Genomic DNA, 13,798 nt, shown 5'->3' on the forward strand with positions numbered 1-13,798 from the left:
ACGCAATTTGGGGCGGCAGAGAGGGGAGAGGTGTTATTTCTGAGTCCTCCCCCGTCCATGTCCCATTACTGTCCTGGCGGAGTCTGGCCGCTGTTCTCCCATTCCTACGGCTTTGTGCCCTGTGCAGGAGTTGGAACTGGCGCTGATGCTGGTGCTGGTGCTGGTGCTCTTCATGCTTTGCACCCTCCCGTGAGTGAGGAAAATGTACGGAGTACCAAAGCTGTAAAACGGGCTACAGGGGTTTTGGGGAGGCCCAGACAGACGCCACAGGCCCTTTTCCCCCCTCCCCTCTCTGTCTCCGACCACCGACTGTCACTTTGTCTCCAGTCGGCCTTTCCTCTGTTGGGGGGAGATGACGTCGGAGAGCCGAATGGCTTGTCTTGCATTTTGATTCTGTGTTGGACTGGAACACCACACACTAGGCCCTTTGATCAACCACATTTTGAGAAATGTCTTGTTTACTCCATCAAGCGCCCTAACAATCTCCCAATTATCGGAGAGAAACATGGCGACCAAGTATATCTCAGGACCGCTTTCTGACTCGGTATGCGAATCCCACAGTGGGGGAGGTACTTATCTCTGATGTACAGCCAGCCCCCATCCGAGGGGATGGGCAATGTTTCTTTACTAAGCATATTGACCCGCAGAAAGAGACTATGTGCATTGCAAGCCAATATTATCCTTCTTCCCACTGTGAGGCATTTGGGTCCTCATGCTAGCCATATCCTTCTCACCCCCCCACCGCTTCGTGCTCTAGAATGAAAGGAGGAACAAACATGTGCTGGCTGCTATGCGCCTCACCATGTCATGTCATGCGTGTACCGCACCGCGACCGCGACCAACTTATCCACTTCAGCGCGACGCCTTGGGTAAGCGGGATGGATGAAGAATGGGTGATTGACTTCATCGTGACACCAGCACCGGGAAGGAAACAAGAAGAAAAGAGATAGTAAAAGCCCCCCTTTTTGCCGGATTCCCACACAATTGTCTCCGATGAACCCTTTCAAGGTTTTGGTTTTTTTTTATGATACCCTTTATTTTTAATCTTTTTTATTTCTTTATTTTATTTTATTTTTTAATTTTCCCCCCCTTCGGCCATTGCCTCGTTTTACCGCCTCTTCTCGTCTCGTCTCGTCATGTCTCGCAGCCTGTCACTTTTTTTTTATTCCCATATTTCCATTTCCCATTTCTTCCGTATCCCCTGCCGACATCATCTATTTCCACCACCTTAAAATTATCAGGGTCCCAGTACTATGGCCACCTGAATGTCTTTCCAGAAACCAGGAGACGGTGGGGACTGGCCATACACACCCCAGCCCGATACCTTACACGACAGCTCGCTACTTCAAGGGGCCTGTCCGGCAGCGCATTTCGATGGTTACCCGATGGGATGGCCCCAAACGCCCAAAGCCGAGCCAACAATGGACGAGATTCACCCAACGCGCCTCGAGAAACCTGGTCGTGTTTTCGCGTACGAATACTTACCGCTCTCCGCAATCACTCCGTTTTGAGTCGGCCGCCAATTCTAATCTCTTGTCGAATCCGTCTTGGGCCTTGCTCTCTCCCCCGGCTACCCCTTCATCCTGCGTCTCGTCCATGGCCTCCTCCGCCTCCTATTGTTACTACTATGTGTGAGAAAGTCTGATTGAGGGGACCTGTGTCGTTTCCGATATCCGTCTGCCGATCCAGTCACACGCCGAGCCTCCGGAAGAACCACGCCATTAGTTCGCTCATCTTACTCCAGCCGCTCCTCCTCGTGTCCCTGTGTGTGGTTCCTTGCCCCCCCAAAGCGGCCTGCACATGCTGTTACTGCTGCCACCGCTGCTGAAGAGAGTTGCCATACATTCCAGGAGCGGGCGTCGATAGCCCCAAATAGGCGCAGCTCTGGGCTGTGGAGGGGGCCGGCTCCATGCTCGTCTCCTCCAGTGACCTGGACTCGGAATCCCAATCGTGTTCCCCCATGCGGCCGAGCCGCTTTCCATTCGCTAGTTTGTCTTTTCCCCTCCTCAAGGGTCTGGTACAGTGGCTTAAAGCGCCTCTTTCGGGAGCTTCGTCACATTACTCCGTCTGCCAAAAACTGCCTTTCCCACAGAATAGATTGCCAATCTAAGGGCGACGGATCAAGCTGCGAGATGTGCTACATTGCATACGCCCAGCTGCCTCGGCGATTCGACAGCGTTACTCTTTTCTGCTAGGCCATCGCAGGGAAAACATTCAATCAGTTCCGTAATGGCAGGCCAGCAAACTAGAAGCCCGCCGACCACCTCCCTGTCGATGAGATCCCTAGAGTCTCGCTCGATTTCGGGGGTTTTGTCAAGACATTCATCCGACTCTTGCAATCAAAGTAACCAAGTCCAGAGCCCAGAGCCCAGAAATTTCATACCTATACCAGGAAGCGCTCTTCCACCACATAACTTCGAGGTATGTTTTGGGTCGGCCCTTTAGCGTTTGGCGCCGTCCCCATATGACCGTAGCAGTGTGGACCAGACCCGGAGCAGGGCTGGGTGTCCGCAATCCTTCCCGGGAGCAGCTAAGCAGCAATGGCGACATGTTTAGAAGCGCATTGGAGGATGGATCTATTCTCGATGGCTTTGTTGCTTACTTGGTCTTGTCTATCTTCTCACCTGAACTCAGACATTCCCCTCTTTTCGTCGCACAACAGAGACTTTCGCCCGATCTTTTGTTCAGATTTTCTGCCCACAAGAGTCACATTCTTACGGGTCGGAGGGCACAGCTTGTGGCAGCTTACCACACGCCCGGCCAGCCCACAGCATCGCCTACCAAGCTAGCCATCGGGCTTTGTATTCCACTGCCATTGCTGACTTGAGACGAAAGGGGTGGGCTGTCTTGGCGTAACCAAAACCGCAACCAGATGGGAGAAGATCAGTGGCCGCAACTCTGTCTGACGTACGGTCAGCAAATATCTACTGCGTAGTAATTAACGAGGAGCCAACTGCGGCACTTTGTAGCCACGCGCGGGTATCACCAAGCAGGCATACAGAACAATGCTTCAGACCGAGGCTATATTTTGACACACCCGTTTTCAATCCAGGAGGCATAGACGACACTTACGGCGGTCTCAGAACTGACTTCACCAATTTAGGTTGAAGAGACACGGGAAATAGAACGAACCAAGTCTCAACCGTATGAACTTGTGCCAGCGAACCTAGCTACTAGTACTGCACTCCTGCGTGTGCATCATGGTTGCCTCTCGTCTTACACGAGTGCGTTGCTGGATGCCATAGCCGACGTCATGGCCTTCTCGTCTCGGACGTCGTTCAGCATGCGCTTGGATCTTGCCTCCTAAACTTCTTGACTTGGACTCCCGAGCAGACCCCAAATGGGCTAGCGTGCGTTCATCATCCATGGTGAGCCGCGGAGGGCATCCTCGAATCTCAAGAAAACCCCCTCACCTCGCGGTCATTTTTCTCCAATTATGAAGTTCAAACATGCTCTTTCTGGAGCACAACCCAAGTCGGGTTGAGCGATCAACACAGAAGGTGCGCTCTCAGCAACTCGCCTCAGGATGCAATGTAACCCTCCATCAACCATCACCCCGCCGCGGACCGCGGGATACTCATAAAATCTGACAGCGAGCCGTTAAGTAACTAAGTGGGACTGGCCTGACGCATCGTGGCCTTCAGACTGGCGCGGCACAGATGAACCGTGGTCAAGACATAATCAAGCCGCTACTTTACTCATTCATCCCTCAGAATAGAAGCGGCGAGCCGAGACCGACTTTGGTAGGCCGCGGCCGATTTTCCCTGCAGCGTTGGAAGAAGGAGGAGTCTGTCCGTAGTGCTATTATTCAGCTCCGACAGGCAAAGAGTCAGACAGGAGAAACAACCACGTTTTTTCGAAGTGTTTCTGACATGATATTTCGTATAGATTCTATATCTGGACTAGACACAGGATTCGCTCCCGCTCTAGAAGCACTTTGGTCGAGTCCAGCCCTCAGCCACCCGTACCGCCTCGCCGCTTGAACAACTGAGACCTCTCCCTCTCCAACCGATCATCCGCAATCAATTGTGCGGTGGAAGACGATCCGTGAACGCTTCCCGCTCCCCCACATTCTCGCCTCCGGTCTCCCTGGTTCTAGGGCGCACGATTCGACGTCAGTTCCACCAATGTGCTGCGAGGTCCGAGATGGGGAGACTGTAGCCTCCCGCCTAGTTGAGGCCAATTCTAAATGCTCCGATTCATCCAAACAATCAAGTCCCCAGATCTTGGCACATTGTTCTCAGCACCAAGTTGGGCGTCGGTCATTCGCCGAGGTATTCTGTTCGAAATGAAGCGGCAGACGGCGTGCAAAGCCGGACCCTCAACTGCAAGTTTACTATGCTCCGGCAAAATTACCGTGCGGTCCGGTGAGGCGAGAGTGAAGATGGACAACCACTGTACGGCATCATGCATACTCCCTGCTGTCGGAGTGGATCGTTACGGTTGTACAATGGCATGTTTCAATTCTCTTTCTCTGGTTCTTGTGCGCACTCCCTTACATGGCAAACATGGGTCATTTGACGCACCGACACTGACAGTTTCCCATGACATCGTCGATGACGAGATCACCGTTGACCATCCCCAGACCAGCCGTTGCCCGCATTCCGCCTCGATCAGCGGCGTCTAGTCCGTCATTCAACAGAGTCATTACTCCCGGAGACTAGGCATCATGTTGACACATAGACTGTGTTGACATTTTAGAGTTCGGGTAACTGTGTCGAGAAGTCCAAATGTGTCGTGACTCGATAAACATTCAAGTGTTTCGGCGGGGAAGGCTTCCCATCCAAAGAATGCGGGTGGGCATTCCAACGCGAGCCCAGGTACGGGTGGAACGCAGATGACGGATATTGGACCGTGCAGATAATCGAGCCGGACCAATTGCTGCCTGGGTTATACTTCGAATGGAATAATTCTCTTGTTCACAGCTAGCCGCAGAACGTTGGAAATGCGAAAGTGTCTAGTTTCTATGAGAGGCACGCTGAGAAGCGAAACATGCTATCCGCCCTGGGCTGAAAGTTCAACTGCTTCTTCCTAAGACATGTTCCCGCATCTTTAATTGAAGGCGAAACAGTTGTCTGTCTTGTTGACATTTTTTGTTTCCTTTCCCCCTTTTCCTCTTTTTTTTTTTTTTTTTTTTGCCTTATTTTTTCTTAGGTGAAGCTTTAACAGCGGCGCTGAGCGCGGAGCGAACAATAACCTGGGAAACCTAGGAAACATCTGCAACACCCTCACCGAGGTTGAAATCTGTGCCCATCAAACTAACCCTCGACTGACAAGTGACAGCCAATCGGAAAGTCAGCCACCAATCTTTCTTTCCTACTTGGTTCTCAGGGGGGGTTTTATGCGGAGTCAGGCAATTTGATAGCGCCATGGCTTGCCGCCGGGCTCTCAGCCTCGCGACACCAATTTCGAGGAGCTCAGAGCGCCCTTCGCTAACAGAAGATGCGACGCGTCCTGTATCGAAAGTTTCAGGAGCTCGCCAGAATCCAGGTCCCTCCGCGGGAATCTCACCGGCCGCCATAAGCATGGTTATCTTTTCCTTTCCTCTACGTCTCTTTCTTTCCTTCTTCTCGTTGACCTTCTCTCTGGGAACCTAATCTTGCATTTTGCATTGCTCGTGGTACTCTTCTTAACCCGCTTCATCCTTGCAGATCAGTCTCTCTGCCGCGCGAGGCAGTCCTCCCTCGGAGCCGTTTCTTCTTTCTTATTTTCCTTGTCTTGTTACGTCAAAGTCCTATACGCCGCATAGTCACCTATTCTCCCCCCCTTCCTCTCAAGGTTCCACTTGCGAAGAGATCATCCATCATGCTGGCAAGCTTGACAACCAAGATCGCCCTGAAGAAGGTGGGCCTGAACAGCAAGTCCTTCGACTTCAGCGGTGGGTCGACCGATTCGAAGAGCAAGAGCAGCGGCAGCAATGCCGGGCTTGACGAAACCGAGAACACCAATGGAGGGTGGCCGGCGTGGATGTCGATGAAGTCACTACCCATCACCGTCGCCCCGTGGTTCTCCCCGCCCCCGCCGCCGGTACCCGTCGCCGAACCGCCAAAGATCGGCGATCTGGCTCCGTTAGACCGGGACAGAAAACTCGAGTTCGGCCGGGGGAAGCCCGTCCTCGTCGTCTTTCTGCGATGTGTCGGTTGTGCATGTACGTCTGATCTACACCTGCTGTCCTGTCCTGTCCTGTCCTGCTGTGCACCTGCGGTTTGCACTTGGACCGATTTACATGCGTGCATGCATACATGTTCCCTCACACATTGCATCCTTCGAGAAGATTCTTTGCTAACACACACACCCTTCGCTGTATACAGTTGCGCAAAAGACCTTCCTCGCATTGCGTGCGCTGGCGAATAAGCACGCCAACAACTTGACCTGCATAGCTGTGTCCCACTCATCCCCCGCCGCGACGCAGAAGTGGATCGACCTTCTCGGCGGCGCCTGGAACGTCCAGGTCGTCATCGACGAGGACCGCGCAATCTATGCCGCCTGGGGCCTGGGGCTGGGGTCGGTTTGGTATGTCTTCAACCCGACGAGCCAGGTGCAGGGGTGGAAGGAGAAGGGCTGGTTGGGAGAGAAGGTTGCCGGAGCGATACAGCGGACGGGAACGGGCGGTCCGTCCGCGTCTGGTGCAACCCCGGGGCAACTCCAGAGGAAAGGGACCGCGGCCGTGGGGGAGCAGCCCGCGCCTGAGGAGGTGGAGGGTCCCAGCAACGTCATGGGCAACAAGTGGCAGACTGCCGGGGCGTTCGCGGTCGACGGGCGCGGCACTGTCATCTGGGGAGGCAAGGCTCTGAGAGCAGACGACCCTATGGATTTGGACGCCGGCTGCGCCGCCCTGGGATTGTGAGGCTTTCAATACACACAGGAGGGCGTCGTCTATCGATGGTTCCCGGTGCCCGGTGTCCGGTCTTGACAAGGGGCCATGAACGCCAAGCTACTCGGTGTGAGATGACGGTTGGTTTTGTAAGACGGGATCGGCGGGGTTGCGTGATGCATTTTGAATCGGCGTACGGTACGGTTGGCGGGTTGGTTGGTTGGTTTGTCTGGGGTGGGGGAGTTGGGATCTAGTGTCATACACTCTCCTGCCATCTGTTCAAAATGAAATCTGACATTTAGTACATATGCCTGGTTGGTTGGAATGTTTGCCGTGTCAATATAAATCTAACCAGCTGGACTATCCGGGTCTCAGTCGTGACCTTTTCGTCTCGTGTATATAACACAGACGTGGAGTAAAAAGTCCCCAGGGAGCCGGCCGGAATAATCATAAACGTAGCACATCACCAAGGTCAAAACGTCTGAATAACCCCAAAAAGAAGGCTCCAGGTCTCACATGTAAATGTAAACTACGCCATGGGAGGGTGAGGGACACACCCAAAAAAAAAAAAAAAAAAAGAAGGGCGTCATACTGAGACCTGGACGCCAAAAATAACGAGAACCTGGTTCAGGAAGCACTGCGCGTGACGACTTCCCAGCCTCATGCAAGGGAGGATGGGGACGAGAGAGAGAGGACTGGCTCTCTCTCGCCTATGTAGTAAGTCGCTTCAGCCACATTGGTCATTTCACTGTCTTGCGTCACCAAGCCCTTCTTCAGCTCCAGCATTTTCACGCATCTTTTGTTAGTAGTATCTCGCGTGTTGGTTTCCATTTACAACTCTGACGAGGCCTCTCTGTGTTGGAGGTTGCGGGCCACCTGATTGATGATGTATGTCTCTTGTGGTCTCAGTGGAAACAGCCCTACCTGGAACCCCCTCCCCCTCGAAAGCTTACATTTCCAAGGAGGGTTCGGTGAGTCAAGTGTAAGCTGATGGGCGGCGGTCTGCATAGTTTTTGTTTGCGTTTGGGACATGTCATGTTTTACGCCCTACGAGGTTTGGCTTGTGGTTCGCTGGCCAAGTCAGACTGGTAGTGTCTTGTCTGCATCACGTCTTTAAGAAGTTGACTAATTGTATTGAAATAAAAACGATAAAAAATCAACTAAATTAAAATAGAAAAAGATAAGGCAGTTGGGTAAAAGTCACCGTCTCTCACATGCCCAAGACTGACATCCTCCCTCCCCCCCCCCCGTCCCCCGTACCACTGAAATACCACTGACGTGATGTAAACCACGAACCCGGATGGCCTTCATGAGGGCGGCCCAAGGGGTAAGACGATGGATGCTGTGTCTCATAAATCAAAAGTCGACGAACCTCATGTTCATGCAAAGGAAAGGGGAAAAAAAAATACCGGATCGATAGATCCCTTGCACATCCGCAATAGACAGATGCCGAAAAGGCTGGGACAGTGTGCGCGCAAAATGCCACATCCAAAGTGTGTGAGAAGAGAAACGGAACACGCAAAAGGGACGCAGAAGACGGAGAATTTTCAAAAGGGAAAAAGGAGAAGAGAGAAAGGAAAAAAATATGAGACGAAACGTAAAACGACACCATTCTCACGGGTAATCAAACCCCTTGCGTTGAGGAAGCCGCCCTACTCGCCCGTCTTTGCAAAACTCCCCCCCCCCCCCACGTGGCAGCCCATCGTCATATCAAACGATCCTCTTCCATATTCGCCCTCCTTTTGTTTTTGTATTTTTCTTGTTTCTTCCCCCGGCCTTTATTTCCACTTCTGAACCCCCGAACCGTCTGTCGCCTTCACCTTGTAAACAGTCAAACCCTATAACAAATGCCAATAATCATAAATATAAGCAAAAAGATAGATAGGGTGAGGTGGGGTGTGGGCTCGGCGCGGAACCTCCCGCAAGCCACAGCCCGCGCGCGCCGCGCCCCCGGCAGGCACACCGTACCAGCACCGTACCTGCCACACACGCACACGCCCCCCCCCCCCCCCCAATTTTGCCCGGTTCGCATCGGGGTCAGTGTGCCCCTTCTTCGTCTTTTCAAATCCTGCCTTCCGAGCGTCCGTGTGTGACGGGATGTAACGACTGGAGAAGAAGAAAAGAGCGTGTGTCAGTTGGGGGAGGGGGGAATCCATCACATCATACCCGTCCGAGCGACCGGTCAGTTTGTTGGCCGGCAATCGACTGGCCCCCAGGTCAAAGGCCCGCAGGCCCGGGAGTAGGAGGGAGGGAGGCAGTAGTAGGTAGGAGGAAAGGCAGACTACCCGGGCCAAAAGGGTTGGTCGCCCATGTAGTCGGCCAACTCTTTCTTCCGCTTTGCATGCCATCCATGTCATGGGTTTTGAAGTGGTGTGCATATGGTCAATAGCTCGGTCGACCGTTGTTGGTTGGCCTTGCTCATGCGGCCTCTTCCGTCTTCACCTCTGCAGAAGAAGCCTCAAGGGAATGTTCCAGCAAATCAATCCATGACGATGTCTCTCTCTCCTCTTGCCAACCAACACGAGGTCCATGCTTCGGTTCAGTTCAGTCCACGCGCGCAAGGCTCAAGTCCTGGTCCGCGTCTACGCCATAGCGTTCTTTTCTCACCATGTCACTGTTATTCTTACGAAAAGGTAACCAAACTTGGGGGGACAAAAGCATGTTTTCATTAAGTTGCCGCTCCATCCTAGAGCAAGCGTGCAAAGAGTAGCATCCCATCCGTCCCTCTCCAACACACTCCATCTGATCTATCCGCCCAAAAACCCCCCCCCGTCTTGATGTCAAGTTCCCTTTCATTCCCAGGTTAGAAGGCATAAGAACCTATTATTACTCGATGCGTTCTCATAACCGAGTACGGTCCGAGTACTGAAAACGGCAGAAAACTCCCACAAACGTGACCTCCGGTAAAGAAAACCCCCAAGCAGCAAAATGAGATCAAAAAGTAGGAAATATCCCCCCAAAAGGACCAAAAAAAAAAGGAGACAACCCACAAACACCCCATATCCTAAACCCCTGTTTTTGTGATTTTGTCGCCGTGTGAAGAGGAGTCGTCTTTGTGTGTGCTGTACCAACTCCCCGGATGTGCGTTCCCAGTCCCAACCCGTTCGAGTCAAACCAGTTATCGGAATCCACGCCCACGCCGATGTATGCTCGCGATTTGAATCATAGGTTGCCCTTCGACGCTTTTTGGCACCCGAAACTCATCCCATGCCCAGCTCCAAAGGACAACTTTCCCAATGAACAACAAAAAAAAGGTCGTCCCGCTCCGTGCTCGCCGTCGCCAGAAATCCCAGATCATCCGAAACAATCCCAGACGCTGCGATATCCCGCCGAAGCTCATGGTAAACCCGAAGCAACTGTAAACCCCATTCCACGCCCATATGACATGCATCTTTTTTTCCCTTAGCAATACTGTTCGACTCCGTCCGTGATTGCAGAATGCGGTCCTTTCTGATGGTGTAATAAAAAAACTCCTCAAAAGATGCCAAAAAGACACCCTCACTCCGAGTACCCTGTCGAGACCGAGGTATATATCAAGTTTTCCGTGTCCGAGGAAAATTCAATCAAGACCGAAAACAAATCTAAAAAAACCACCCTCGCAAACGGTCCTTTCATCGAGCCCTCCTTTGATTTTGTTTTTTTTAATCCGTGCTTGCGCCGCGTCGCATTCTGGAAGAGGACGTTGTTGGATGAGGCGTCGGGGTCTTCTAGCCCCAGACGCTGGCAGGGGGCTGGCTCAGTCCGGATGACTGAGGGCCCCAGACGCCGTTGCCACGACCCCAGCCGCCGGGAGAGGCCAACGGGGTAGTAGATCGCTTCGAAGACGAGTTCGCCGCACCGGTCGGGGTTCCAGAAGGTCGGGTGCCGATGGGAGCAACTGTCTGGGAGGCCTTAGATCCAGCCGGGAGCTCCTGTCGCGGCGGGGATCCACCGGGCGAGGAGTTGCTGGTGCGAGCCGCAGCCTGGCTCACGGCAGACTCGAATGCGCTCTTGTTGTTGTTGGCTACATTGGGCTGGGGGCTAGCGGTGCTACCAGCGCGAGAACCCTGCTCACCGGGAGGAGCAGCAATGGGGCCAGGAGCAGCGTCAGTGGCAGAGACGGGAGTGTTGGCGTCACCGTGAGGAGGAGGGCCACGGGTAATGTCGTAGGTCAAAGGGGACTGACCACGCAGGCTGGACGGGCCGCTGTGGCCAGGGACGCCAGGGCGCACAGCACCAGTCTCATCAACATAACCCCCCTTCTCGGCAAACTGGCCCTCGCCGTACAAGGCGCTCCGCTGACGAGCGATCAACTCGCGAGTCTCCTCCTCAGACATGGCCTTGTTGCCGTAGGGAATGTCAGAAACAAGAGCTGCGCGCACAGGGTGGTTAGCCTAACATCCTCTGAAGTGCCCAAGTCTTACGAGAAAGGGGGTGGACAGGGAGGCCTTTCAGGGAGACATCTCTCGACAGTTACATGACGGGGCAGAAGGATGTTGCATGATGGTGAAACCCCTCGGCCTGAATTATCTATTTTTCTTCTTTGCAGTCTCCCCCCTCCCTTTTGGACAGTGGAGTTTGTGTGCTATACAGTAGAGGGCGGCCTACTTCGCTGATATTGCTGCTCAGTGTGGAGGTTTCGCAGCTCCCGCTCCCGTTGAGCGGCCATCCTTCTCTTGGCCTGCATCATCTGTTCCGCGTCGTTGGATCCTCGGGAAGGCTGGTGGCGCTGAGAGGCGTAAAAGTTCTGAAGGTTCGAGTTTGGGTGGCCTCGGGCATCATCGAACTGGTTCATTGAGTGCGGTCGCGGACCGGCTCCAGCTCCCATACGTCCGGCTGCGAGATGGGCGTTAGTAGGGGAAGGAAGCGGATTTGCCCGCCAGATGCGAGCAGACTTACTGAAGTCGAGGGACTTTCTGGCAGGGCCAGGGCCAGCAGGGCCCATCTTGGGGCCGCCAGGGGTTGGGTACTCACGTCGACCACCCATTCCGTATGACTTCCCGCTCTTGGCGAGATTCTCGTATGCACGATCAACCTCTGTAGGCCTAGCAGTCAGTGTCCGTACCACATCTAAATTATCACTTCGTCAGCAGGATCTTCCTGCGCGCGACGCCGGGCAGGCGCGAGCGGGGGGAGACTCGCGCCGGCCTGGTCGTCTGCCACGCGCTGGATATATCGAGTAGACCTACCCTCGAACTGGTAGAAGAATGCAAAGTCGTCCTGAGGCGTCGGGCCGCTAGCACCTGTTGACGGGAATCTCGAGTCAATTCCGGCTTCCGGCTGTGCGATTTGGCGCTGCGACGACTGGGACGACTCACCAGCACGGACAGGAGGCGCTTGGTGTTCCCAGTTGTTCTGGCCGGGATTGGACCATTGAGGGTTGTTCTCGTAGTAGGACATGGTGATGATGGCTGTTGGTGCTTCGAGTGAGGCGAAACCGGAAGACTGCAGATGTTGTCTGAGGGATTTGAAAGTCGGAGACCGAAATGAAGGCCGGACTCGATATAGCTTTGTTCTTCAAAGTCGAATTAGTTGAGATATACTCAAAGCGACGTTCGGGGCCAAAGGCGCGGATGTGTAGCCTTGGAAGAACGGTGTCGCAAATGGATGGGTGGAAGGCGCCGTGGTGTCAGGGGAGAGGCCAACGGGGAGGGACAGGGAAAATAAATTTTTTGGGTATGGGCGGCGCCGCGCTTAAATGTCTCGCGGCTTTTTTTGCGCCGGGGGGTCGCAACGAACAGGCAGGGAAACCACTCACCAAAAGGGAAAAAAGAGGGACGGTGTCGTTTTCAGGTGTCGTTGCGCAAGACTTCTCGAGCCAACGGCCGACTACGTTGCAGAAGCAAGGAAGAAAAAAAAAAAAAAAAAAAGGGGGGGGTGCCTTTTTTTTTTTTGTCCTTCTCTCTCTTTCTCTCTCAGTTCAAATGCGCGTAAATTTTTAAATTTTTTTGGAGTGAGTAGCGACGGATGCTTGGTCGAAGACGGTGGTGGCGGCGGTGACGACAACGACGTATGCGTTTCCAATGGGAAATCAAAGAGGGCGAGGTAGAGTAGGTGGAAGCGACACGGGCGGCGGACTGGCGGGTCGATTCGGGTCTATGCCTAATGAGACGATGCCGGTGCGGTGTGGTGCGGCCAGGTAGACTGGAGCTGGAGTAGGAGGAGGATATGCTTCGCTGGGAAAGGATGATAACCCTTTGGTTGCTTGTCTTCTGACCGTGGCAAGGGAAGACTCGAGGCAGCGACAGAATGAGGGCAGGGCAGGGAGGAGGCCACAACGAGGGTGATGATGACTACTTTTTGTTTGCTAGCACAACCGGTCCCAGGTGGCAGGAATTAAAACAAGGCGGAGAGAGTGGGAAAAATGAAGAACGAAATAAAGAAATAAAAATAAATAATAAGAGTGGGAGCGAGGGGGGTGTGAGGCACACCACACCTCAGCCAACACGGAAGGCAGGAAGGGCAATCAGTGAGTGCTGCGCAGACATAGCGAGCAGCAGCAGGCCTTGCGCTGTAATTGGAGTTCGGTAGCAACAGGACTCTCCAGCCAAGGAAAGAGTGGGGGAAGAGAAGGAGGAGGGGGAAGAGTAACAACGCGTGGTGAGGTAGGGGCAGTAAGGAAGGAGGTAGGGGAGGAAGGTGCCAACTGGGAAGGACAGGAGCACTAGTATGGTGAGGGAAAGGGTGCTGGGGCAGACAAGGCAGGGCCAAGCTCGCTCTCTCTTTCTCTTTCTGTCACTAAGGTGGACAGGCAGGTACGTACGGATACGGCCAACTGGGCCAGGGCAGTTGCATTCACACCAGACTGCCCACAGCCCATACACGCCCACACGTCAATTCCATGGTGGGAAGTTGCAGTGCAGTAGAAGTCGAAGTCGAAGTGGACTTTTGGATGGGGAAGGGGCGGAGGGGGGGAGGGGGGTAAGGGGGTGTGCAGCAAAACTGTTGCGGGAAAGAGCGGCCTGGGACAGACTAGGACGTACTATGGCACACTGGGACGACGAA

The 13,798-nt window shown here is 53.8% G+C and overlaps 2 protein-coding genes across 2 annotated transcripts; one reads left to right on the forward strand and one right to left on the reverse strand.

Annotated features, from left to right (window-relative positions):
* Positions 1-5,805: 5,805 nt before the first annotated feature.
* Positions 5,806-6,847, forward strand: CTRU02_207270 (uncharacterized protein; the record flags this gene model as incomplete). Its single annotated transcript, XM_036719339.1, has 2 exons — positions 5,806-6,148; positions 6,312-6,847. The coding sequence occupies 2 exons, from the start codon at positions 5,806-5,808 to the stop codon at positions 6,845-6,847; spliced, it is 879 nt and encodes a 292-aa protein (XP_036589046.1).
* Positions 6,848-11,378: 4,531 nt separating this feature from the next.
* CTRU02_207271 (uncharacterized protein) lies at positions 11,379-12,193 on the reverse strand (the record flags this gene model as incomplete). Its single annotated transcript, XM_070204859.1, has 3 exons — positions 11,379-11,629; positions 11,693-11,863; positions 11,983-12,193. 3 exons carry the CDS (start codon positions 12,191-12,193, stop codon positions 11,379-11,381), a joined length of 633 nt encoding a protein of 210 aa, XP_070061392.1.
* Positions 12,194-13,798: the final 1,605 nt, after the last annotated feature.

The sequence above is a fragment of the Colletotrichum truncatum genome (genome assembly GCF_014235925.2).
Source record: "Colletotrichum truncatum strain CMES1059 chromosome Unknown Contig_0004, whole genome shotgun sequence".
Classification (NCBI taxonomy): Eukaryota; Fungi; Ascomycota; class Sordariomycetes; order Glomerellales; family Glomerellaceae; genus Colletotrichum; species Colletotrichum truncatum.